The 27,440-nt window shown below is 39.7% G+C and overlaps 1 protein-coding gene across 5 annotated transcripts in view; it reads left to right on the plus strand.

Annotated features, from left to right (window-relative positions):
• Positions 1–19,813, plus strand: part of SERCA (ATPase sarcoplasmic/endoplasmic reticulum Ca2+ transporting SERCA) — a 44,041-nt gene extending 24,228 nt beyond the window's left edge. For 3 of the 5 annotated variants that reach the window (XM_012371973.2, XM_012371982.2, XM_012371992.2), the window contains exons 4-13: positions 2,861–2,943; positions 3,799–4,185; positions 4,511–4,998; positions 5,184–6,189; positions 6,526–6,746; positions 6,825–6,960; positions 7,040–7,192; positions 7,278–7,411; positions 7,489–7,606; positions 7,752–12,806. In XM_012371973.2, coding sequence (XP_012227396.1) covers positions 2,861–2,943; positions 3,799–4,185; positions 4,511–4,998; positions 5,184–6,189; positions 6,526–6,746; positions 6,825–6,960; positions 7,040–7,192; positions 7,278–7,411; positions 7,489–7,606; positions 7,752–7,952 — 2,927 coding nt within the window. In that variant the 3' untranslated portion in view covers positions 7,953–12,806. Of the gene's footprint in view, positions 1–2,860; positions 2,944–3,798; positions 4,186–4,510; positions 4,999–5,183; positions 6,190–6,525; positions 6,747–6,824; positions 6,961–7,039; positions 7,193–7,277; positions 7,412–7,488; positions 7,607–7,751; positions 12,807–14,500; positions 15,017–15,391 lie in introns of those variants that run through there. The other 2 variants (XM_067351180.1, XM_012372002.2) reach the window with 2 other exon arrangements.
• The last annotated feature ends 7,627 nt before the right edge of the window (positions 19,814–27,440 follow it).

The raw sequence follows: 27,440 nt of genomic DNA on the forward strand, positions 1-27,440 counted from the left end.
CTATAGATTCTCTCCCCTTCGTAATAACGATCGAATTGCGTTCATCCGAAGTCAACGATCTCTTGACCCCGCTGCAATTAACATTATTCAAAAGATTGCTTTCTGAAAAATGGGATTCGACCATCGGACATATAGAATATTTCTGCCGAACCGTATCTTTTTCTTTTGCGAGTTTTTAGATGTGAGCAAAATTCATGCGAAGTGGCAAAAGAAAAAAGGAGATTTGTTCGCGATAGAGCCATCTTCTTTCTTGACAACGAAGTATTAGCGAAGGTGCGATTGGTCAAAAATATTGCGTAATTCGTTATTTTTGCATTTTATATACATAGCACAGCGCGAAAGGCGTTGGAGGAGGAGTGATCAAGGTCGAGTATATCATTAAGATTTCCGTCATAAATTAATCGCGCGACCGGTTACAAACGCGCAACCACCTCTAATCACGCTCTGTTCATCTCACAGGTGGATGCATGCATGTGTGCACTCTATCGACCGATTGACAACGTCTATTGTCACACACTATTGTCACACTCAATCCGGTAATGAAGTGTGTGAGAGAATAAGGAGAGATAGAGAGAGAGAGAGAGAGAGAGAGGGGGGGGTGGGGGGAGGGATGAACGGAGGTGAAATGTGTACCAGTACGCATGATGCAGTACGTCATATCACGGTATTAATTTCCAAGACGCGGTGTACTGCGACATTGCGTGCAATTTACGTAACAAAATATCATACGAAATTATACGACACTTAACGTTACGAACAAAAATTGCACAATTAAATTAAAACCGGAGAAATAATCTTAATGAATTATATTAATATTACGTAGACTTTATAACAATTCGCGAATTAATTAATCAGAATTAATTTAAAAAATAATGAGACTAATGATTTTGCATGTTCACTTATTTACGCAACGTTAACAATTGTTTAATTGTTTTAAGTATTTTTAATACGATTTCAATTTTATTGATATTGTTAAATTAAATATTCACTATTCTAATTAAAATTTTAATTAAAATATAAAATAATAATATTATTTCAATATTTTGAATTAATGCGGCAATATTGATGTAAATGTTTGTGTCTCAATTGAAATCAATGATATTGTTGCTAGTATAATATCCAATAATTCTTGCATAATTCAAGTTTTTATATTATGCTTGTGTTATATTAATCCAGTGAAGGATTTTCAATGTAAAATAACAGATGTTTCTGCTTATTATCAAATTGTTCGATATGTTTAACTTGTTAATTATGTTTTTAAATCATTTTTTGTCTCTTACATACATCTCATTTATTCATTTATTCAGTTTAGTTTTGCTAATTAGGGTTATCTACCATTATCGTTCTTTGAATTTTGCAACAATTTCTACATTTGCAAGCTAATAAATATTGTAATTAAGAAAAAGAAATGTAACTCCACGAACGAAGAAAACGCGAAGAAGTCGTAAAGCAGAGAAGAAATGGAGAGAGAAATTCTCGATTTCCGCAATTGCCGGGCAATCAGATTTTCGCTTGTCTCTTTCGCCGCTGCTATAAATTACAATTCATGAAATCGTCATCCGTGTAGCAATGATGTGACGTCAATCGCGTGCAGGCAAAAGGCGCTAGTCATCAAGGACGCCCAGGGCTTGCCCCTGACTACTGATCATTCTTTCCTGACACATACATTATTTTCTTCCAATGCGCTCGCTGACGTTCAACGCGTCTAAATGAAGATCTCTGCTTACTATAAATCCTTTCTTCAATACCGAATTAACTATTGTATCTACGTCACGAAGCACATGGTGCTTGAGATTAAAATCTATGGGAATGTCGTCACTGATGTCATATCGTAAATGCAGTTAATTTAATTTCTCAATTACTTTAGTGAATTGGACATGAAGATGAACGGTCATTTAATGCCGCGCGTAAAGATAAAATTGTTCTTTATTTAAATGCGGCGCTTACAGCAATGAACGTTAAATTCACAAAATATACAAAAATTCTAAAAAAATACACGATAAAAATTCTTTCTATAATTTGTTTGTTGCATTAATTTTATTTTTTATTTTTTTTTATTTTAATGTAAAAATGCTTTTTTTTTTGCTTGTATGAAATTGTGTCAATATGTATTATTTGCGAACGTATTGTTACGTTAACATGAATACGTAACAATGTATTGTTAGCAACCGCATTCCATATTGATATTGTTATGCACTACAATTAGTGGATCCGCTTCTTTTGTGTAGTTGAGAATTAATATCGATGTTTGTACGATTAAAATATTTAGATACTAAACTGTATAGCTATATTATTTTTCTATTATTTGAAAAAAAATAGATATGTGGAATATAATGATAATTTTGCATTTTATTTAACTAGAACATAACATTGTGCGCGCTACGCGTGCAGAATTTAGCTTTAAGAATTACAAATATAAAAAAATTTTACAATAATGCATTGAAATTTTATATTCTAGAATTCTAAATAATTTTTTTCGTTTAAAATATAAGGTTTCAATGCATCAATAAAGTTCTAGGCTTGCCAACTGATATAAAATTCTAAGACGTAAAAATGTCTTATAATGTTATAATATTTGGTAGGTTAGAACTTTAGAATGTACATTTTCTTTACTGCTGTTTTAGATACCTGCCTTAATATACCTTTTTTAAGAAAAGATGCCAATTTGTCGCAAGACTTCTCAAATCACGAAATAAAACGTCGCCAATATTGTCGTCCATAGAAATACATTTTAAATATTATTACGGTAAAGAATATTGTTATAAAATAATAATAAAACCATGTTTCCTCTGAACTTTCCTACTTTTTACGCAATGTGCGCAATATTGTCAATAACATTTTATTTATTTTTCGCTTACAGGAAAATCCATCTGGCAACTCGTCTTGGAACAGTTCGATGACCTTCTAGTTAAGATTCTTCTATTAGCTGCTATAATTTCTTTTGTAAGTACAAGTCGCGATAGAATATTGGTAAAAAATAGATATCTTTTATGCGATAAAATTACTAATATAAAAAAAAATAAATAAATAATTTAATAAATGTTTCATTACTTCGAAGACATTTGCCAAAAGAAATAGAAAATTATTTAATAATTTGAATATATGATCGTGATTATCATTCATAATTAGGATTGATAAATAAATATGATATATTTTACGATGCATCACGTTCAATAATCTTTCGAAAATGCGAAGAATTACGTGTCTGGGATTTCGGAATGATCTTCCCTTGTCGAATTTTCCGCTGCATATCGCTTCGCTAAAAGCACCGTAATTATATGTTTACGGGGGTTCAAGGGTAAATGAGGCTAAATATACTTTCCACGAGAGGTGAAAAAATAGCATATTGATTTCAAGTAGCCGCGGTGATCTGATTTTCTCTTAGCGCATAAAAGAAATGTGTAACATTTACTATGGAGCTTGCATTACAAATTGTAGAAATGAAACATGTAATTAGTTAAGTACGATAACTTCTGAAAATGTCAAGTTCTTAGCGTCGTAGTAGCTTTACGGAATAATCCTTAATTTTTCAACGTACATCTTCCGTCGCATTTTATAAAATATATCTCTGCGATGACGAAGTTGCGTGTTTTCCTCGTTGATTCTTGAAATTAATTTTTTATAGAGCCAACTGTTATTTATGTAAAGACTATGACGTAAATGCCTAAGAAGTTGTAGGATTTTTCAATAGCTCGCAGAGCTAAAAGACGCAGGCTTGACATATTAAAGTTTCCGCTCATTTCTCTCCTACTTTCTTTACGCAAGCGTTGCTAATTTAACCGTCCGCCGTTCGTCCAGGTATTAGCCTTATTTGAAGAGCACGAGGATGCGTTCACGGCCTTCGTCGAACCCTTCGTCATCCTGCTCATCCTTATCGCCAACGCCGTGGTCGGCGTCTGGCAGGAACGAAATGCCGAGTCCGCGATCGAGGCGCTCAAGGAGTACGAGCCCGAGATGGGTAAAGTCGTGCGATCGGACAAATCTGGCGTGCAGAGGATCCGGGCCAAGGAGATCGTACCCGGCGACATCGTGGAGGTGTCGGTCGGCGACAAGATCCCAGCCGACATCCGTCTCTCCAAGATTTTCTCGACCACCCTCAGGATCGACCAGTCTATCCTGACTGGCGAATCAGTGTCTGTCATCAAGCACACCGACCCGGTGCCCGACCCACGCGCTGTCAATCAGGTGGGTGCAAAAACAAACCGGCTGTACAAACATTGGTTTCCGCTTCTTTTTTTTTTTCTACAATCCCTGTCGGACGTCAGCGGCGTAATTAAAATCGAAGTTTTTATTTGAAATAAACACCGCACATGATAAAATTTTATTAAAAAATGTTTTCAGATATAATATGAAAGCGAACTATTTTGCAGTAAATAACATGATGTAGCTCTTGTATCAATTTTCACATAAAAAAAACGTTTTATTTCCTCATCACGATTGTATTTCAATTGTGTTACTGCGAACTCTTGAAAATATTTGCTAATAAGTTTTTCGTCAATTGTTTCTTTAGGATAAGAAGAACATCTTGTTCTCTGGTACCAACGTCGCTGCTGGAAAGGCCCGCGGTGTCGTTATTGGAACCGGCTTGAACACGGCCATCGGTAAAATCCGTACTGAGATGTCGGAGACCGAGGAAATCAAGACGCCGTTGCAGCAGAAATTGGACGAGTTCGGTGAACAGCTGTCGAAGGTTATCTCTGTGATTTGCGTCGCCGTATGGGCCATCAACATCGGCCACTTCAACGATCCGGCTCATGGCGGATCCTGGATCAAGGGTGCCATCTACTACTTCAAGATTGCCGTCGCTCTTGCCGTAGCCGCTATTCCTGAGGGTTTGCCCGCTGTAATTACGACTTGCTTGGCCCTGGGCACCAGGCGTATGGCCAAGAAGAACGCCATTGTGCGATCCCTGCCGTCCGTAGAGACTCTGGGCTGCACGTCTGTCATCTGCTCCGACAAAACTGGCACTCTGACGACCAACCAGATGTCTGTCAGCCGGTAAGATGTCCACGACGCTATTAAACGTTAATCATTAATGAGCAAAGAATAAAGACAGAGTTTCTTCTTTCTACTAATATTTTATTTATATCTTACATATATTTTTTCTCTATTTATATCTCTTGTTATTTGGGTGAAAAATATTAGTTTTGCGCACAATTCTGACCACTTCGTAATGTTCGCAGAATGTTCATCTTTGACAAGGTCGAGGGTAACGACAGCAGCTTCCACGAGTTCGAGATCACCGGGTCGACTTACGAACCCATTGGCGAGGTTTTCCTGAGGGGACAGAAAATCAAGGGACAGGATTACGAAACGTTACACGAGATTGGCACTATCTGCATTATGTGCAATGACTCCGCTATCGACTTCAACGAGTTCAAACAGGCATTCGAGAAGGTCGGCGAAGCCACCGAGACCGCCCTGATCGTACTCGCGGAGAAGATCAACCCGTTCGGTGTCCCGAAGACCGGTCTCGATCGCCGAACCGGCGCCATTGTTGTCAGGCAGGACATTGAGACGAAATGGAAGAAGGAATTCACGCTGGAGTTCTCTCGCGATCGTAAATCCATGTCGTCGTACTGCGTGCCTCTGAAGTCGTCGAAGCTGGGAACCGGACCGAAGTTGTTCGTCAAGGGTGCGCCGGAAGGTGTGTTGGACAGGTGCACGCACTGCCGCGTTGGTAGCCAGAAGGTTCCGCTCACTTCGACCCTGAAGAACCGTATTCTCGAGCTGACCAGGCAATACGGAACTGGTAGGGATACCCTGCGCTGCCTCGCCCTTGCCACCGCCGACCACCCGATAAAGCCCGAAGACATGGATCTCGGCGACTCCACCAAATTCTACACATACGAGAAGGATCTCACGTTCGTCGGTGTGGTAGGCATGCTTGACCCGCCTCGCAAGGAAGTATTCGACTCGATTGTCAGGTGCCGCGCCGCCGGCATCCGTGTAATTGTTATCACTGGCGACAACAAGGCTACCGCCGAGGCCATCTGCCGACGTATCGGCGTCTTCGGCGAGGATGAAGACACCACCGGAAAATCGTATTCCGGGCGTGAATTCGACGACTTGCCGATAGCGGAACAGAAGGCCGCTTGTGCCAGGTCTCGTCTCTTCTCCCGCGTAGAACCGGCCCACAAGTCCAAGATTGTTGAGTATTTGCAGAGCATGAATGAAATTTCTGCCATGGTGAGTCTTGGAGTTTCAGACGAACTTTTATTATATATTCTTGGATACAATTTTTATTAAGTACACTAAGCTAGTGGAGATTACATTCATCTTGTTATACGTTTATCTTGAGGTAACACTAAAGATTATTTGTGATATTAGCATGTAATATTATGGTTTAGATCTATAGTGTTACCTCAAAATCAACGAACAAAAAGAAAAATTGACTTCGCTTTTTGTCAAAAGTTTCTAATTTTATTTACCTCGTTATACACCTTTTATATTTGTATGTTGAGCTATTTTTTATTATTTAAAAAGAAGGTTACGAAATAATCTTACGTTATCTCGCTCTCGCAGACTGGTGACGGTGTGAATGACGCTCCCGCTTTGAAGAAGGCTGAGATCGGTATTGCTATGGGCTCTGGCACCGCGGTCGCGAAATCGGCTTCGGAGATGGTGTTGGCAGACGACAACTTCTCCTCCATCGTAGCTGCTGTAGAGGAAGGCCGTGCCATCTACAATAACATGAAACAATTTATCCGTTATCTCATCTCTTCCAACATTGGCGAGGTCGTCAGGTACTTACGCAAATACAAAGCGGAAAAAATGAAGATAAGATTTAAATTTTTACACCTATTTACGTTACTACTTTGCAGTATATTCTTGACTGCCGCTCTTGGTCTTCCCGAGGCTCTGATCCCGGTTCAGCTTCTGTGGGTCAACCTGGTCACTGATGGTCTTCCAGCCACTGCTCTTGGTTTCAACCCGCCTGACTTGGACATCATGAGCAAGGTAGAGTGATCAAAGATATGCGTCGACATACTTGCATCAAGATGCAAGACTTACTAACTGCCGGAGTTGTTCTTTACAGCCTCCCCGAAAAGCTGACGAATCTCTGATTTCTGGATGGCTATTTTTCCGCTACTTGGCCATTGGTTTCTACGTAGGCGCTGCCACTGTCGGCTCGGCTGCCTGGTGGTTCATGTACAGCCCGAATGGTCCTCAAATGAATTATTATCAAGTGGTAAGCCTCGATGACAATTCAGTCGCTTGTATTCACAATTTATCTTTCAATCTAATTTCCAATTGATTATTCGCGCAAAATGCAGACTCACCACTTGGCGTGTATTGGCGGTGGAGAGGAATTCAAGGGCATCAACTGCAAGATCTTCTCTGATCCTCATCCTATGACTATGGCTCTTTCTGTACTGGTCACCATTGAAATGTTAAACGCCATGAACAGGTGAGACAGAAACTTGTGTATTTCGCGTGAGAAATCACGATCTGGCGATTACGATCAAATTTGCGTCTCATTTGTAGCTTATCCGAGAATCAGTCGCTCATCACCATGCCGCCTTGGTCCAACCTGTGGCTCATCGCCTCCATGGCTCTTTCTTTCACACTCCATTTCGTCATCCTGTACGTCGAGGTTCTTTCGGTAAGTGTACATTTAGTTCACATTAAGACTGCAACGTCGGAGAAATCTTATTCTTCCAGCAAGTCTGAAGCGCAAGGATTTTGCACATTAAAGAGTCGATAAATGTTAATTTAATTGCGATTAAAATCGACCCTCTTTGTTTCAGTCCGTATTCCAAGTGACCCCGCTAACGGGTGAAGAATGGCTTACCGTTATGAAGTTCTCCATTCCAGTGGTACTTCTCGACGAAACCTTGAAGTTCATTGCCAGAAAGATCACAGACGGTGAGAATCCAATTTACACCGTACATTGGATCGTTCTAATGTGGGCTGTGTTCTTTGGACTGTTGCATATCTGTCCCATATAGAACGTCCGTGAAGTAATAATATTAGTCTAGCAGACGATGTTTTTTTCCTATGGAAAAGCATCTGCGACTAAATCCTTGGACTCGCAATTGCATTTAACCGAAGCTCTTCCCACCGTGACGCGGGAAGGGGCGAGATAAGTTATTAACAAAGTGCGTTCAAGTGAGATTTTAACAAGTTTTGACTGTTGTGCATGGTGTTAGTTACGACCATATACGAGAGATAAAAAAGATACGCCACTAAGGCCCACCATGCCCGCATCATACACCGTGCCCTGACGTCGTTCAACGATCACGGGTTTCGAGTGGCATCGAATGATCTAAGAGAGACCCCCCCGTCGTAAATCAAAGATTGTGATCGTTAAATTATTTTCTACGAGTGCCTTTTGAACATTCAATTTCCTCTGCAACAAACACGAAACTGTTCATAGATGTTCTTTCCGATATAGATATGTTTGACGATACTCTATCCTTCAATCCTTTTCCTGTGCACTATTATTTATGATTTTTTTTCCTTTTTTTCTTTCTTTTATATATCTGTTTTGCACTCTTTTGTGGTTAGTGTTCGGATAGTTGTGGCAAGTCCTGTGGCACATTAATGCAGATGAGACCCACGTTAATTTATGTATTCTTCCATCTATATTTTTCGCCGATATCGATTGCAACACAAGTTTTTGATATCTTATGTATAATTGATCTTCTCTCTCTTCGATCGATTTGAAAAGTACAAAGTTACGCCTGTCATTTCACACCGGGGATAATAACTTTGGCTTCGTCGTAAACAAACAGTATGATACATTTGCGACGTATCATAAAACATAGAAACATTCCTATTAGAATAATACGCGCGTTAATACAACGAGGACAATAAAATGTTCGACAGAAATATAGATGGAACGAAGGACTCCTAATAGTAGCAGTAGTAATGGTAGTAGATGTATTATATTTGCCCCTTGATTTTATTTTCAGGCTAATGCACGCACGCACCAAAAAATGAGCGTAACATTCGGTTCGCGCGATTAACGTGCAATCGTTTATTAAATTCCGCTTACATTTTTCTTTTCCACTGCTTTCGATGTTGCTTTGTTATAAACCACGTTTATTAATGGATTCTTAGTGTCTGATGTGCCCGTTCCAACCCCGAAGTCCAAACCGGAGCTGTCCGAGCATTTGCTGAAATTCTAAAGGAATGATCGTGCAAGGACTTCGCGCTAACGGATCTCATTTTGTATCCTGCATACCGTGTCTTCCTTCCCATAGAGATAATGCATGCACGGTATAATTAACACAGCACGTTCTGTAAGATCCTCTCTTGTTGTAATCTATTTTTATTCAATTACACAATGTCCCACTGTGCGACGCGATTAACGAATTGCTTGACTCTGCATGAAACGGAAAGGTTTATTTTTATGTTTTCGCGTGTTATCATCTTATTTCGAGACTGTGCGTTGTTCTAGTCTGTAACGAACGAATGAAACAATCGTGAAGTGAAATTTTGTAAATATCTACGTAATCAAGTTTTTTTTTTTAAGAATAAATATTAGCATTCGCAAACCAGCGACGATTAGCGTTAACCGCGATTCGCACAGTGGGATTCTTTCAAATTCTTTTTTGCACTGGTTTACAACACAAATATCTGTCCCTATGTGTATAACCCATACATGTGATTTATGTATTTGAAAGATTTATGCAATGCAACAGATTCGCGTATTGCTAATTTCCGGATATGGACTGCGAAGACTCGTAAGTGTAAGATAAGGCAACCGTCAAAGCAGAGGAAAATATTTGAACATCGTAAACCTCTCTCGTACGCGCGAAACAGACGGGGCAGTCCGTACATTTTTTCCAATGCATTCGTTCATGTTATCAGAACAGTGTTCCGAACACGAATACACTCGACGATCAATTTTGAATATCAAGTAGTTACGCAGTATTATGTGAAAAAATTAATATCAAATGACATAAATTTTTTTTAATTAATTTATCACCGATGAGATTATATTTGGCAAAATAGGCGCATCATTGTTCTCGAAAGTATTTTTGCATTCAGCTTCTGTTTCAAATATCAAATTTATAAGGACGTTCCCAGTCGTTAAATTCTGACTTCATGAAATTTTGCAAATATGTATAGGAGAGGTCGATAAATAAGTTTAGTGATTTTTAACTTGCAAAAACAATTTCAATCATTGCCTGACAGCAAGCGAAAAGTTTGCGTAATAGCTTTCCTATGTATGTGCGCAGGATTTCGTTAAGGATCGGTGATTGATCTGCTTTGTCGAACTGTGATAGTTTTATTAGCAAAGAGTCATTTATTCGAAGTACGTCATAAGTTACAAGGGATCTTTCGGTTTGCTTTTCGCACTTCTGAGATCGCAGTCTCAGATGAATCAAACGTAGACATCGCCGATCCTCAGAATTTTTGCGTCGAGGAACGATTCATGGTCAGGAAATATTTCTCGATCGAGTGAATACGAGTTCGGCCACTGTGTTTAGCTACACGCGCCACATACGAAACGAATAATCGGTGTCGTCACGAGTATACGTGGGCCTTCGATGCATCTGACCGCTTAGTCAGTTCATCCCTTAGAGCGTATTCTGTCGATGAAAGCATAATCCGCATTTTAGTACGTGAAGTGTGCAACTAGCAGTCAAAGAACGGAGACTGAAGTTGAGAAAAATCGAGAAAATACTGACAAAAGCAGCACTTAGTCTTTCAGTCATGCTGTTCCTTTGCTCCGTGCTATTGGCACGTGTAAAACCCTCGTCTTTCATGCGACATTTCTACAATCTTGGTTCTTTATTACTTCAGATCAGCATATCGTTGCAGAACAAGAGCAACGACAAATTAATCGACAGTAATAAAGTAACGAGTTAAAGACGATGTCGCGTCACAAGACAACGATTTAAAAAATCGGAGGATACTTTCATCAGTAGTGTACGATTTAAGATTTCATCCGGATCTTCGTAGAAACCGCCGCAATTCAGCGTACGAAGCGCGACGCACGTCCGCTTTTCTCGGGCACGTGCAAACGCAACAAGACTGACGATGTGCTCCGCGGAAGAGCGGACGTGTCCGCTTGCGCTTTCGGGGCGCGCGAGGCATAATAATTTAATTGCGCCGTAGCCGGGCGCGCCAAGAGTCGGCCGCATTCTCGCGCGGCGCGATAGTGTAATATAATTAATTAATTAGTAAAAATGGTTAAGGCGTGATACTTTGGTATGGGCATAACTAAAACTTAATCAGACCGAACGAGTTAGAGCGCTGCCGCACTAACGAACTTGTGTCTCGAGTAATGTTTCGTTCCGCGAGTTACGCAATTAATTTTTTAGTGTGAGCTACCGGCGTGTGTCCCTCAGCTGATACCTGTGCCGCAAGTTCTCGCTTTGCGCATCCATAAACACCACTTCATGCTGAATTCCTCGCACTTCGTAGAGTAACGATGTTGGCGATAAAAAAAAAAAAAAAAAAAAAAAAAATTTAATTGTATTTAAAAGTTGGTTACAATTGATAAAAATTTAAAATTTATGAAACTCAAACTTGTTCAGAGGTAATCTAAATATTTTAAACTTTGTCGAGAAACGTCTCGCGATGCTCGTCGACATCATGTTTATCCTACGACGGCGCAGAATTCCGGATACGTTACTCATTCGCATACACGACGATTAAGTTAATTGACGCGTTTACTAAACGCACATGTATATGCGCGGGGATCAGCGTCGGTACGAAGAGTCTATTGCAGTTCTATGACGCTCAATAAATTCGACGAAATTAACCGGGGAGCCTGGATGCAAGATTATGCAAGCGGCGAGTCTTAAAGAAACTGAAAAATAGCTTTAAGCCTGTAAATTATTAAGCTAGAAGAGAATCTAGTAAAATAGTACAAATATTTGACATTGTTTGAGAAAAAGGCACTTTGTTTTTGAGCAAGTTTTTCTGGTTTCTTCGGGATTCATCACTTATTACTGTCTTGCATTCGGGTCTCTGCTTCGTCCACGATATATCTGTAAGTACTTGAGTGTGCATTGTATTTTATGTTGATCGAGAATGACGGAGTAGTGCCATCTCGACGAAAGAATACTGCGTGACGTCACACAAATAGCGATGTATTTTTTTCTTATCGAAAAATGAAATTGTAGCATATTAGTTTGTAGTGCCACTTTTCTGTTCGGACAAATTATTTTTATGCAGCTCCTTAAACACTTCACATATCACGCAACGGTATTAATTAACAGTCTTCGGGACAAATTATGTACTTCATTATTTGTCAAAAGTTAACTGAGCACTCGTGAATGAAAAATATTTCTCATCGACCGTTGTGTGACGTCGACAGCCAAACGCAGTGTCGAGCGACGATGAGACTACGATCGCGTCGTTTCCTGCAGGAAGTACCTATTTCTAACGATAAAAACAAAGTAATATTAATATTAAAATAACTTATGGAACATTATGACAATGAGTGATTTTGAGTACATGTTCGCCGCGGACGCGTTTGGCGGCGAAATACCCGGGACGTTCCCGGTGTAATCAGATTCGTAGACATGAAACAGAGAAATAAAAAAAAAAAACAAAAAACAAATAAAGAGAGAAAAAGAATCGAACATGAATTCGAACTGCTACGCGAGTTACGCGATTGAATCTATATACATACGATAAGTATAATTACGTCATCGTGTAATTATCGCCGTTTTCCGTGTTGGCGTACGCAATTTGTTCATTTATCGTCCGATTCGTCTTCGCCGTAAATTCGAGCTCGTACGCGAAACGATATTATAACAAGTGAGAATATATGACGGTGAAGCGATTATTAGTACATTACTTGTTATAATAAAAAAGAAGAATCATGTGTTACTAATGCATGTCTCGACTCTCACTAATTCAACGAGTGTGCGATAATTTCCGCAGAGCTACTGCCAGAATCAATAACACCAATCGAATCGAACGCTTAGTACGTCGCTGACGTAGCAAGTGCTCGATTCAATTCTGCTCCCCCCTTTAATGCCACCTTGACTTTTCAACTTTTTTCTCTTTCCACGTTATTTGTTACTCATCCCACTATATTTCGAATGTTCACTGTGTAACCACAGCTGGCTTAAGACATTCAAGCGTTGGTGGGCCAAAAGTATACGAAACTACTGACTTTAAAGTTGCAATTTAGAGTGAAGATTAAATCTCTTTTAATCTAAAAGAATAATAAAATAAGAGAAAAATTTCATTAAGACAATACGTCTTCAGTGTACGATGAAAATTGTACACGGCTACAAATACTTGGTCCAAATTTTAAATAAAAAAAAAATGAGAACATTAATTCTCAAATGTAGAATTTTTAATTTTGCCTTAGGATTAAAAAAATGAGAATATTCTAAAATTAGATTCTAAAATTAAATATAATTCTAAATTAGAAGAGAATATAATACATTGATTATAATCGACGCGTTGAAGCGACGGTCCACTTGTTCAATGATTAAGGCAGCCCTACTTGTGTGACCCTTACAACTTTTCGGCATAACAAATCTGTAAGCTGCGCAAGGATCTGAGGACCACACACAGCCTTGTACAGCTCATCATGGCGCACTTGTGTGAAGGCAAGATTTCGGAAGACAAAACACCTTACGTGATGCCGAAATGCCGTCTCTCTCGATGCAAAGAGCGTCGAGAATTTTTCCATTATCGTGGCTGCTATGTGTCCCGTCCCCACCCTTCCTTCTCTCAATTTGTTGTTTGAAGTTTTGCATGCTGAAAAAAAAAAAAGAAAAAAGACCGATGTGATAACTGTCGACCCGGAATGACCCAAGTCCCTAAAACTCGAGGAAGCTGAAAGAACACTCCCCACGACACGTCGCGCGACCTCGAAACACCTTCTTTTGTTCTAACCCCCCCCCCCCCCTGCCTGCTGGTGTGCCAAACTGTACAGTCACGGGAAGAACGATCTGCGACTGCGGGCATTCACGTGGATGACACAGGTAAACGTTGAATTTGTCAATTTTTGAAACTAACCGAAAAACAGCACCGAGCTGTACGCTCCGACATACACATACACAAATTGTGTTTCGAAACAAGCTGCTTGCAGACGAAATTCCATTTTCTTCCAATTTTGTGATATATGTACATTCCAAGGTATTTTTTAATAATTTTTTAATCTGTTTGATTTCTTATCTTAATTTTTATTTAATTTTTATACAAATTTTTTTTATAATGTATACATATTTCAACAATTTAAACTAATATGCCGTATTTCTTATTCATGTACATAATAATTGCATACAATTGATGTAATACGCTGATTTTTTCAAGGATTTATCGTGATACATGCGCTCATCATTATCCCCACACGCGCACACCCCAGCCGTGATACTTGATCTCTTTTTCGCAATTAAAGCGCACACATTCACACAGCTGCGTGAAACTAATCGCCATCGCCAGGCTTGCAACGACTAGCAGCTGCCGCATCCCGCTCCGCAGTAGACGAGGCGCGAGGCTTGCGCGAGCTAAGCCAGCGAGAGCGGCTCGGCACGTGGTGTAATAATCGATGTTTACCCTCGTATGATTGCAGTGACACCGCCGGTGACGTCGCCGAAATAAAGACCGAGGGTGGGCGTAGGGTGAATCTGAGAGACACCTCAAATCGGCCGCAGCCGAGAGATCGGGCGACTCATCCACTCACTATACTCTCGAGCTGCACGAAGGGACCGGGACGTCTCCAAAAAAAAAAAAAAAAAAAAACTTACCCCGAACGAAAAACAAACCAAAGTACCCTCACCCCCAACACCCATGCACCGTAATAAGTCGCCACCAACCGCACACGCACGCGTACGCGCTACGACACGTGTACGTTCTCGTCTTGCGCGGCGATCGATCAACCTCGATCTCCCGCGGGATGAAGAGATTATAAGAACGAATGTACGAGTAGCTTATGGTGAATTAGAAATATTATCGCAGTCGCACGCGACTTCGTCCACCTGCAAAATCGGTACTGTTGTACGTTTATTGCGCTTTGTACGCGCTAGTAGGTTTCTAATGATGTGATGATTGTGATGATAAACAAATAAGGATCTTGATTTTATTCGAATTGTGCCGAAAACTGTGCTTTATTTCACTTGTCACCACTCCGCATATTCGAAATCGATATGTTTCTCTCTTTTTTTTTAAAAAAAAAAAAGAAAAAAGAAAAATTACGTCACGCATCGATCGACACGAATCAACAGCGATTCCGTGGCACTCCTTCACACAAGGATCCGTACATTCGTTCGAGCGAGCACCAAGCTCCCATTTAGCGCCGATTAATCCGAAGACCGATCGTTTCAGACCGCCGGAGTCGGGAAGGAGGACGCCGGAGTGTTGTTCGATTGTGCAATGTGTATCGCCGGAATTTTTTTTCCACTTTAGTTCGCCATTTAGGTCTGCGCCCCCTCGTTAATCGATTCTCGTGTGTGTTATGTTGCAGTAAATGAGGTGGTCGTCGACAAGTGGGCGGCCCGTTAAACGAGTGGGCACGTCGACAGGCACGATCCCACACTCCGCCGCCGCTGACGCCGCTGTCGAGCGCGCAAAAAGCAAGCTCGACCCGAAAATAAGAACGAAAAACAAAAAAAATTAAAAGACAAAAAAAAAAAGCAAAGCACGGACGAACGAACGAAAGCGTGAAAATAACCGGCGCGTGTCTGCGCCTATGCCGAGCACATCGCAGTAGAGCGCTATAATAACAGCAGAAGCAGCAGCAGCAGCAGCAGCAACGCACTCGATAACGCACCCATCTTGTACTACCTGTCAATCTGCAGTTCGGGGACTCCCCGCGTCCCCCCCCCCCCGCCCCCTCCGGGACCACCCCCGGATCGCTGGCTAGATGCGCTGCACACACCGTCCGCCTTCGCCGCCGCTGCTTTCTTTCTTTTCTATCTTCCTCTTCTCCCGCTCCCCGGCAAGAGATCGCTGCGCGAGAGTTCGTTCGAGTTCGAGGTCGTCGCCCCGCGACGATAACGAAGCGAGCGAACGACAGCTCGGCCCGATGGGGAAGGGAAACTCTTTGTCCTCGGTATCTAGAGCCGCATTAACGTTCTTAACTCAACGACTGTGCCTTCTTAGAGCCGGTTGCACCAACGTCGGTTAGCGTTAATCTCGGCTACTCTGTTCGCGCAGGGTATTGTGAAAAAGATGCGAGCTCTGTGTCGCGGGAAACCGTTTTACTTATGAAAACACAAAGAAAGCTCTTGCACGAGCTACAGTCATTTGTAATATTAATACCTCTTGTCGTTTAAGTAACATCTTTGAAGAATTAATCGGAATGTAGATGACTGAAATGAGAAACTGAAACAAGATCGTATATATCTGAATTTGTTGTTCAACGTCTTGCACCTTTGCTCGGCAGACTGGATTGAACTGTAACGGAAAACGAGCTAACGCAGACTGTTGATGCAGCTCAGCTTTAAATTCCTATCCGAGGAACGATGTAGCTGATGGCGAGAAAGTGGAGGAGTGCTGCCTTGTAGTTCTTTAATCCTTGATGCCCGAGGGCGTGTTGACGCATATAATGCGACGTAACAGCCACCCGCGACTCCTTTCCTTCGTCCGAAATAACTGTCGATCGGTTATTCGCGTATCCGGAAATACAGTGGCCGCAGAGCGTTCGAGCGAGATCGGCGAATTGAAATCAACGCAACGAAGGAACGAGTTGAAAATCTCATTAATAGAGAGAAGATAAATTCGAGCGTTCACTCTTCATTTAACATATTTACGCTCTCATTCGTTTGGACGGATCTCACCGTCTCTTCTTGCGCTACTTTTCTCTCGCCGCTCTTCCCGCCCTTCTTCCACGTCGCTTTATCGATATGGCGCTCTACTTTTTCCCCGTCTCTGTTTTGCTCTCTTTCTTTCATACTTTTCCACCTTTTTATTCTGTCCGCCGTCTCTGATGGAAAGATCTCGCTCGGCGATACCTTCTTCTCCCCCCAAACAAACTCGGCGGTCGTGTGTCCTAACGTAAAGGCAACAACAATCGACTTATTATATTAAAACGAACCTTTTCTTCCTTCTCGCAACATACGCGCAAAGTTCGTCTCGTTAGTCTCCTCTCTAAAAACGGAAGCTTACGAGTCGTCATGTTTCTTTTACGCGATTAGTTGCCCTGCAGCGAGGAACGCTGCCTTCGGATTCTCCTGTGAAGCGCAAATCGAATATCATCGGAAGAGAGATACCCCGCCTCCCCGCCCCCTTTTGTTAAAAAACAAGAACCGCGGCCCCTCTTTTATCAGAAATCCCCCCTGAAGCTTCCGAGACCGCCGTATCCCGTCCCATCGCGTGAAACCGCGATGAGATATCGGGTACCCGATCGCACGCGGAGATTAGATACCCAAGGTCTCCTGTCAGCCACGAACGACGGAATCCTCCGTAGCTTGGAACGTTCGACGAGAAAAAGACCGTCACCCGTACCTGGAACGCTCAATGATGCCACAGTCCGTCCGCGCGCGCTCGCGTTTATCCAGCGGACAGTCGCGAGAGAGAGAAAAAGAAAGAGGAAGGAAAAGAGTGCTCTCGACGGCTCTCCTCGATGCCCGGATGTTGAGAAGCGGCTTCATCCAATCGCGCAGAACGAACGAGGAAACTTATCCCGTGTCTCTCCGTGGGTCCTTCGAGGATGCGATTCGCAGCGGATGCGCGCTCGCAGCTCGGAGACAGCCGGACGAAGGAGAGAAATAGTACGGTCGACCGAAGGTGTCGTCCGACTCCTGGGAACGAGTCGAGGGGCTCTTGAGTGGTGACTCTGCGGAATGAACGACGACGGGGTTTCGAGCAGTGACGTAACTTTCGCGACCGGAGGCTGCCGCGACGAAGAGCGTCTCGACGTGCGAGCAGCCGCTAAAGCTCTCCTTCTCGCACGAGCCGCGATAACGCGCGCTGGGAAGTTGATGGCGGAAAAATGCTCCGGTGCCATCTTGATTTTCGGAAACTTTTGCGAGTATACGAGAAGGAGAGTCTGCGAGCGGAAAGTGGCTCGTGCGGGAAGGATCGCGGCGAAAGGCTCGCCTCCGGACACGCATGAAACTTACGCCACCGGGCAGTCCAGTAATCTCGCGAGATTTAAGTAATTAATTGTAAATATCCGTCGCGCGCGCATGCGGCGATATATACGGAGGAGAGATATACTATAAATATATAGTTATGTATACATACACACATTACATATATTTTCGTGAAGAGAAGCGCACAGATGGACGCGTCGTCGCTGCGGACGATAATAAATTATTGTTACCGATAATATACTATTACTATTATTATTATTCTTACTATTATTATTATTATTATCGTCATCGCTACTATTATTAATATTACTGTTATCATTGAAACGCGGTCACCGGTCAAGTGGCGCGCACTTGTATATTGTCTTTCGAGAAACCGGGCTTCGAGCGAGAAGGATTCGAACCGCCGAGGCTCGTGGTTGTGGTTTTTCCTTTTTTTCTCTTTCTTCTTCCTGTTCTTTTTGATTCTTTACTTATTCGTACGTTGATCGTTCTTCGTGGTGACATTAGAGGCGGAATTAGCCACCTCGCGGCGTTCTGATTGTTACTTAGAGAGAGGGAGAGGGAGAGACAGCCATCTCTGCTCGCTCTCGCTGATCGCGACTCTCCTCGGCTTTTTCTCGGCTAAGACTGACGAGAGTTCTCGTAGCAAATAAGATACATAACTAACGTAGACACCGTTGGACAGCCGGGTATCGCGAGCGCAGCCTCGTCCTTCCGCGGGAAGAGTCTCGCTTTTCACGTCTCGTCTCTCGAGTCCAAACTTGTCACGAACGGATGTAGCGTGTACTCGATATCGCGAGTTGGATTTGTCATATTTGGAGACCCATGCGCTCTCACGCGAAAAAAAAAAAAAAAAAAAAAAAAACGAGAAAAAAGAACACGCGCGATGTCGAGGGAGCTTCCCTTCGGACGGAGTTATCGAGGCGCGCGCGTTGGCTACTTTCTCGCTACGGTTTGCTCCTCGTGTTATTATCGTGTGTTGACACCTCCTAGTGGTATACGTGTCCCGCGCTCCTGAATTTTTTCTATTTCTCTTTTTTCTCTCCCCCCCCCCCCCCTTCAAAGTCCCCCTCGACACTCCTCTCTTGCTCTTCCGCCACCGTTCTCGTCGCGGCCCACACGACATTTCGCCACGTCGCCGAAATCATCGTCCCTCACTCTAAATACATAACTAGCAATTAATTAAGAGTTAACGATCCGCGACGCAAAGTTTGAGGAAATCACCGTCGGGATTTCTCGTCGACTTTAGCTCTCGGTATGAAAGTAAGATAAGTAAGAACCACGCGACGAGTTTCCGCGGCGGCGAACTTACTCCGCGCGCGCCGAGGAGACCGTCGCCATTCGTCAAACGACAGTGTGTGTATATATATGTATATCATTATGTACATTATATCTGTTACATATCATGTACATACGTATATGTATATATATATATATATATATATATAATTATATAATTATATAATTAATATATAAAAAGAGCATTCGTGCTCGAAAATTGCTCCATGCATACGCATCGTTCGCGTCATCCTAATTGGTATACATAAATATGCGCGTGTCGACAAATATCTCTCGATCGATACGCGTATAGCTATGCGTACCAGTCGTCCATCCTGTAATTAAAGTTCATCATTTTTAATGTATGTAAAACTATATCGTGGAGTGTAATATTCGTACTTGTATAAAGGCAAATCGCCCGCGCTGACGCTCCAATCGTTCTCGCTCGAATCGTCCACGTTGGAGCATACTCTTAAGAACGAATTTCATTATTTTCTTCGAAAAACGGTGACAAACCTTGCACATTTCTAATGTACGCCGACAGCTCTGTACGAATAAAGGTTTGGAAATAATTTGGATCTTGTTTCGCGCCTTGCTTTCATTGCACAGTGATCCTCTTTGAAGAAATATTTCATTTTATATAATATTACTTGCCTAATTAATGATAATTCTAATTTTTGTAAAAGAAATGTTAAGAAAGCAATCTAAATTGTTTATCGATTCTACTATAGACTTTAATAATTATTTAAAAAATTTATTTATATTTAATACTTTGATATATATATTGTTACAATAATAATATACAAATTACAATCTACATATAAAAAGAACGTGATTGACATTTCTTCTATCAAATGAATTTCAATAAATCTAAAAAAAAGTTATACTACAGGTAAAAAATAATACGCAACCACAACCAGTGAGTCGATATTATTTCGGGAAATATGGCACTCAAACTTAAACTTAAACTTTTCACCTTTCGCGTAAGTTACATTATCCATGTAGAAATGACGAACGCAAAAGCGAATTAAACAGGAAATAAAGTCATTTACATGCAAATATTATAAAGTTTAAGGAAATGGAAATGTCATTTAGGTACACGTGATACGTGGCAGTCAAATGGTTGCTCAAAAATATACTTCATTTAGCAGAACAAACAAGAAAGGCAATTAAATTTATTAATTAAGGCAATTAATTGCAAAATTTTATAATTATATCATTGCAAACATACCTTTCATATTGCCATTGTATGATTTGCCAGCGCGTTATATTTACTTGAACAGTCGCAAATTTACTTTAGAATACGCTTCGCGAAGTCGGTACAGTCACCGCTCATAAATTTTCAAGACAGAGTAAATAAATTTTCTTCGTCTGGTTAAAAAGTAAAAACTGAAGCAGTACAGTTCGCGAATCGTGCACTGCGGTCCGGTCCGAGCTTATTACTGCTTTGCATTGCAAATTTAAATTGTTTTCAGCGACCACGGGATGATGTGGTCTTTGAGGATGAAACGCAAGATGCACAACGCACGTAACACATATTTCAACTTTTCCACGAAACGTTGCATTGCAAACATAGTTGCGATACTTTGTTTGAAGTATAAGGCGGAGTATCTGTCGTCATTTCTCTGAAAATTCTTTTAATAAAAATGTAGCTTCTATTTTATTACAAAAGCTGCAAAACCATTGTACATACTTACATACATACTTGGTTCATAAATTTTGAAGATCAAACAAAAAAAATAGCGACTGATATAATATCTAAATACGAATTAATCAGTAAAATAAAATATCTCATGTTAAAAATTAACAAATTTTTGAAAGTTTATGTTGAATTCTGTTTTATTGATTCGGTTAAAGTCATATAACATTAATTTCTAAATGCTTGTATCATTCAAACTGCAAAAATATATTTTATTTTTTTATAATTTGCATACGTAATATATAAAATTAAATTATTAAACAGTATTTAAATATACATGTGTTTTACATGCATAATACATATAACATTTTACTAGAAAATCGCAGATAAGATTATGATATTTTGTATATTTATACAAAAATATGGGATATAACATATATCAAATTCTGTATTTTAATAAATGGTTCAATTTTATAAAAATCGATATCTGAGAAGAGAACGTTACCACTTAACGTAGCTAAAGCTTATCAACATGTGATAAGAGATTATGGTCTTATCAACTAACGATAGAGGGTAATAATTAGTGATAAGAGCACAACAGAGAAAGTATAAACAAATGGAGAAATATATATTTCGCACACCTTTGATTTTCTACGAATTATTTATTAAAGTACATTGAATTGCACCGAAATGATAAACTACATTTTAATATTTCAACCCTCGATTTATTTATTTCATCTTTAATTTTAACCTTTTTTTTAATTAATTACTAATTATCGCATGTTATCACATAATTATTGAATGTTCACATGCAACATAAATACATGTTTTCGACTATAAAATATCACGCTGAATTTGAAAACCACGAGTTCGCACAACGTTTATATATTTCTTACTCTGGAAACTTAAATCCTTTAAATTGTTGAAATGAGTCTCTTAGAGTGTCAGAAATTTTTTAAAATTCTTAAAACTTTCAGTTTTTCAGAATGCACGAGTTTACATCCTCGAGTTTTTGAAGTTTTACATTCTTGAAACTACTAATCTTCTTAAATTTACGCTTTAAAACTTCGATATGCGCAACTATGCATCCTCCTCAGGATCGTGAGCATAAAATATTTACAGCTTTCAATCTATGAAAGTTTTAATCCTCGGACTTTCAGATCTGTCTTTGACGGTTTCTCGGTTCCTTTTGTATTTTAATCTCTTTGAGAAGAGCTTTTCTACCTTTAGATTCAACACTTCTCATTGATTTCATTTAATTGGAACCGCACAGCTAACTTGTCTCAATAGGATGACAGTTGTCATTTTTGTCTCATAATGTTTTACGTCGGACTGTCGAATTGTCAGTAATGTCGGTGCGCAGTAAAATCGCAGATTATTCAACGTGGAAATCCGCGCATAAATTTTCACGGCGAAGCAGATATTGTCTCGTGAAAAAAAGTTACTAACCAAAATGACAGAGAGTTTGCGATTCGTTGTAAGATGGGTTTCGCATTATAAATTCAAATTGTTTTCAGCAATCATAGAACGATATGAACTTTAAAGAGGCTCTGTGAAGATGTACATTTTCCATATCGCACATATTTTAGTTCGCCGCGAAGCATTGCAAACCGCAAATACGTTCAGGTTGCCTGCATTTGAAATTTAATACGCAGCAGATTGTTACATGACAAACATTTCCTTATGTCAGGTATATGTATTCCACTTTATTTTCATAAATAATATTTATAATTCGCAAACTCGTTGTAGCATCAACTGAAATCGATTAAAATAAAGCACAGTAATTGATAAATGTAAACAAGTTAAATAAGTAATTAAAAAATAATTAACATTTCTTATATTTTACAATTGCAATTATCACAATGGAAGTTAAAAGTTTTCTTTTTTTTTCAAAAATAACCGCAGCTTTGTTATTATTCGAAAAATCGGACGCACATTTATATTAATTTCTCTGATTATAAAGAGCCAAGAAATGCTTTTTTAATTATACAGATACATTATGCATCACTTGTTTTTGCGCACAAAGGGCAATTGCGTTTATCTGACCGCAGTAGTGTATATCTATCTATTTTCAGCCGCAGTAGTATATCCCCGTGTCTGAGAAGGCGCAATTGCGTATGTGGACATACCTATCGTACAAGCAAACGGTCAAAAGCCGTTGGATTTAATTATTTCTCAACGGTCAGTTCTCGTTGGCAATTAAAACGTGCTATAATGCGATTCAATATTTAACGACAATTCAAAACAAAAATGTCGAAATTTATAATTACAATATAATGACGAGAGTTTCACTATAATGAGCTTCATGGTTTTAATTAGCCGAGATAGTTAATTGGAGGTAAATAGAAATTTTAATTAGTTAGTCTCCAGCTTGAAGAGCCTTCATTACGTACGTTAATTCAGTGATATTTATTTAATTTATCACTGGAAATTTTATGCGATAAATTATAAATTATCTTCCGCGTTATAATGTGAAACAGAAGCTAATGTTTGATGAAAAAGAGACGAAAATAAAAGCTACAGTACTTGTTTAAATTTTTTACTCATAAAACAGGGATATTTTTTACTCAAGTTGATTTTTCGGTTTCGGTGCTATGCGCAAAAACATTAACGTACGTAATAGCTACAAAACTAAACATTTATAAATTGTTGAGCACATTGTCATACTATTTTCAAATATTTTCTCAGAATTATTCTGCGAAAATTATCCGACGCATGATACGCCCCATGTAACCTAGATTTAACTTACCCCTCCAAATTGTTGAATATATAGTTTAATTGACTGCGTGACTTTGAGGCTAATTTCTCCGACACTGCAGTGAATAATATTACCTCAGGTTCGCGCCGGGCGCATTGCTGGAGCGTTAAGTCAAGTTAATCGTGATATATGACAACGCTGAGTATGTGGAGAAGTTGTCTCGCCCATACCGAATTACATCCTATATCTTCATATGCCGGCTTAGTTTTAAGTAGTGCACACATCAAAGCACAGATGTATAGCAGAGAGTACATTGTCTGTTCATGTAATACAATTTACGACCAAATCACTGCCGGAAGATTAGCGGAGATTTTTTCATCTCTTAGATACAGAAGTAATTTTTCAATATTTTTTCCAAATTTGTTATTCAAAATTAAGAAAGATCAAAACTTAATTAAATAGACCTTTAACATTGCGAACTTTCTGCGTTAAAACATTTGATTTTTTTATATATATAATGTGACTCTTTTCAACAATGTATTTTATCAAAAGATTTTTATTTTTCAAGAGGAATAAATAAAAAATTTCACATACGTTAAAAAATATTGCAATAGTTTTGTTTTATTTTTGTATTAATTTGTTTTCCGTAGTGTTTTTCTAAATATCGAAAAATTTGAAAATCCGATTATATGTAACGAACGAGTGAAATGTTACGATCGATCGGTGTGAATGCAGCTTTACAACTAGAGCGCGATCAATACGAATGCACAACGCACAGTTTTGCGTGCGTAAAATGTTTGAAACTATACGTGTCGGACTCGAAGCCAAAATTATGTGCGACAAGAGACATTTGTATCAAAACGTGCACGAATGATATTAATATAATTGAAGCGTATCATAATGGCTATGCACACGGTAATTCCTTGAAATTATTATAAATTACAAACACTTTTAGCAGCAAGTAGTTTTCAATGAAATAATATCTCGTAACATATAAATTTTGATGTGTAATTATTGAAATTTTACCGCATCTTTGCACATCTGGTAGCGAACAAATATTATCTAAAAATTATCGACACGTGGCTATAAAAGCATACATACATACGTCAATCTACGTCAAAATATTCTCTCAAAGCTTTCAGTATTAATTGAAACGCAATTTCCACAGAGTTGTGCATTCAGAGCTTTGTAGAGTTTTGTAAATCATATTTTATTAACAAAACTATTAACTTAATTGTCTGATGAGGAAATCGTAAATATAATATTGTAATATAAATTTATTGTTTTGATTTCGCTTTTAATCACAATAATTGCTTTCGATCATTTTTAATCCAAGAATTGGAAATATTCGATTCCCTTCATTCAAGAACCAGAGATACAAATTCGACGTTGAAAAACGTTCGTTCCAAATTGAATAAATAAAAAAAAATCCGTAGGTAAAAACCACGCAGAAGCCGAAACGTTCGGTATGAAAACCAAACTGTATCTCTCGGTATCAATTGCTCTTGCTCTCTTATTCGCCATTGATGCCGCGCGATCTTTCACTGATTTGCTCCTCTCCAGGGAGCTGATGTAAAAGACGAAAATCCGTGGTGCGCAAAGTCGGATCCGACGGTACCACGAGTGGAGAGACGTGATCCGGAGGACAGTGCGAATAATTCATCGAAATCCGGGGGGATTTAGAGCGGAAGGTAGCGAATGCCGAGAGCCCGAACGCCGAAGGGTCGTCATTCTCGACAGAGCTTTCGTTCACGCTCTTGTGTGCCATTAGTCGATACTCTCGCGGACATCTCCGACAGATGGTCGTTCTGCCGAGAGGAACGACGGAAAGAGAGAAAGGGAGAAGGAGAGAGAGTGCGAAAGACGGAGAGAGCGCTTCGATCTTCTATCGCGATTCTAAATCTCGCGTCCGCCTTCTCCTCATCGCGAACTGACATTAATATCGCTTCTTCGCGTGATCCTTCATTATGATTACTCTCGGCGAGTTCGCACGCGGTTTTCCTCCGCGGAACGTATTTCCACAAGTAACTCCGGCGATTTCTTGCCGCAACGCCTTGATCCCACCGAACTGTGATCCTTCACCTGTTTTCGTATCTGCTCCGCAGACGTATAATTGTGGTAAAAAATGCGGCGACGGCGTTTTCGCCATTCCAAGTGTTCCGGATCTAATTATGCAAATTAATGCGTCTTTAGCTGCACACATATTTTCGTCGCGCGAGCGAGCGATTTTCTTGAAAATATTTCCTTAAAATAAAATAAAATAACATTTCCGTCGCTTAAAAAGCGGACAGAGCGGACAGTTTAATTTCCCGTGTTTTATATGTTTGCGAATATCGGAAACTGTCGAACGCGGTAACAAAGTACGCAGGCACCGTAAACGTGTCGCGCTCGAGAATCATGAAGTGTAAACGGGCCTTAAATTGACACGCAGCTTACGTATCCCAAGAGCCGATCGCTTAAACGCCAGTTAATTTCTATCGTCTACTTGGTTCCGTATCATACAGAATGGCACGTTAACGGCGTTAATTAATCATTTGGCCGAGCGCCGTCGGTAGACATCGCCGAGGCAAATACCTCGACGCTGTTCGGAATTAATTAGATTTTGCACGCTAGAATGAACGTTGAAGGATATCTTAATCCGCCGTGTTTCCGGTCGGGTTTGCAGACGTATATTGGAATCATCTATCTGCGTCGGCTAATCCGACTGATACGAGTATGATTGAGCGATTACTGGTATCATCAAATTTTAAACGTTCATCCATTACGTAATTGCACTGTAAATAAAGATCCGTCCAAAGTAAAAGGTAAAGGTCAATCAATTTCCATTTAAATAGAAAACTTTCTTTCGGCATACAATGAAAATTTATTAATTCTTCATCGCACGAAAATTATAAATACGAGCAACAAAGAAGACAAGCAATTTTGCGATTGTATTTTTCAAATATTTTCTGTGTTGCACAGCACGTCAAATTATAAATAGAATTTTGCATTGAATATCGTCGCAAATTATGTATCGTCTAAAGCGCGCTTAATTTAAAACTTGCGAATTCTTAAAGCTCACAATAACTTTCTATTTGAGTTCTTTTGAGAACGATATTAAAATGTCGACTCGACAATGGTCAATATTTCTCCCGTGTTGTAATAACAAAATGTATATTGCATTTTTCATCGCAGTTGCTTTTCGGTACATAATTATTGATATATTTATTTTATACGTGTATCTATTCCATTTTCAAATATTTTTTATGTTGCACATAATATGTAGCACATAAATTGTAAAGAAAATTCTGTCGCAATTATAGATCGATTTTAAGTGGACTTTAGATAATACAGTTTTACATCTTCAAACGAAAATTAATATAAAATATTCAATTTGCAAATGAAAAATCAAGATAGTGAATTAATTAAAAGTAGTCATGAAAACAGAATTATTCGAAGGAGTAGTATCAATTTTTCTTTCCTTTGAATTTTTTAAAGCAATTAATTTCCATTTATTGTTAGTAAATTGTAACGTTATATGCGAACGAACAACTATCTTTCATCCCAATAATTTGATTTCTTCTACAATAGTTTCTTCGATTATTGTACACGTACTATCTCTGAATGCCGTAGGTTATCACAGTGGATACGTGCAACCGACACGATAATTCGACGTGTAATCGACAGGTAGCAGTCGATTCATCATAGCGCATTGACAACATTTCAGGGAAATCTTCCCATCTGCGTTCCCGCTAGAATAACACGATGTTTCGTCCCGAGGGTGAAAAAAACGGCAAAGCATTGGCAGATAAAATGTGAAATGCTCGAGGAGATACACACGTTGTCGGCAACCATTTTTCATGAATCATTTGTTGCCCGTCGT

The sequence above is a fragment of the Linepithema humile genome, chromosome 3 (assembly GCF_040581485.1).
Source record: "Linepithema humile isolate Giens D197 chromosome 3, Lhum_UNIL_v1.0, whole genome shotgun sequence".
NCBI lineage: Eukaryota > Metazoa > Arthropoda > Insecta > Hymenoptera > Formicidae > Linepithema > Linepithema humile.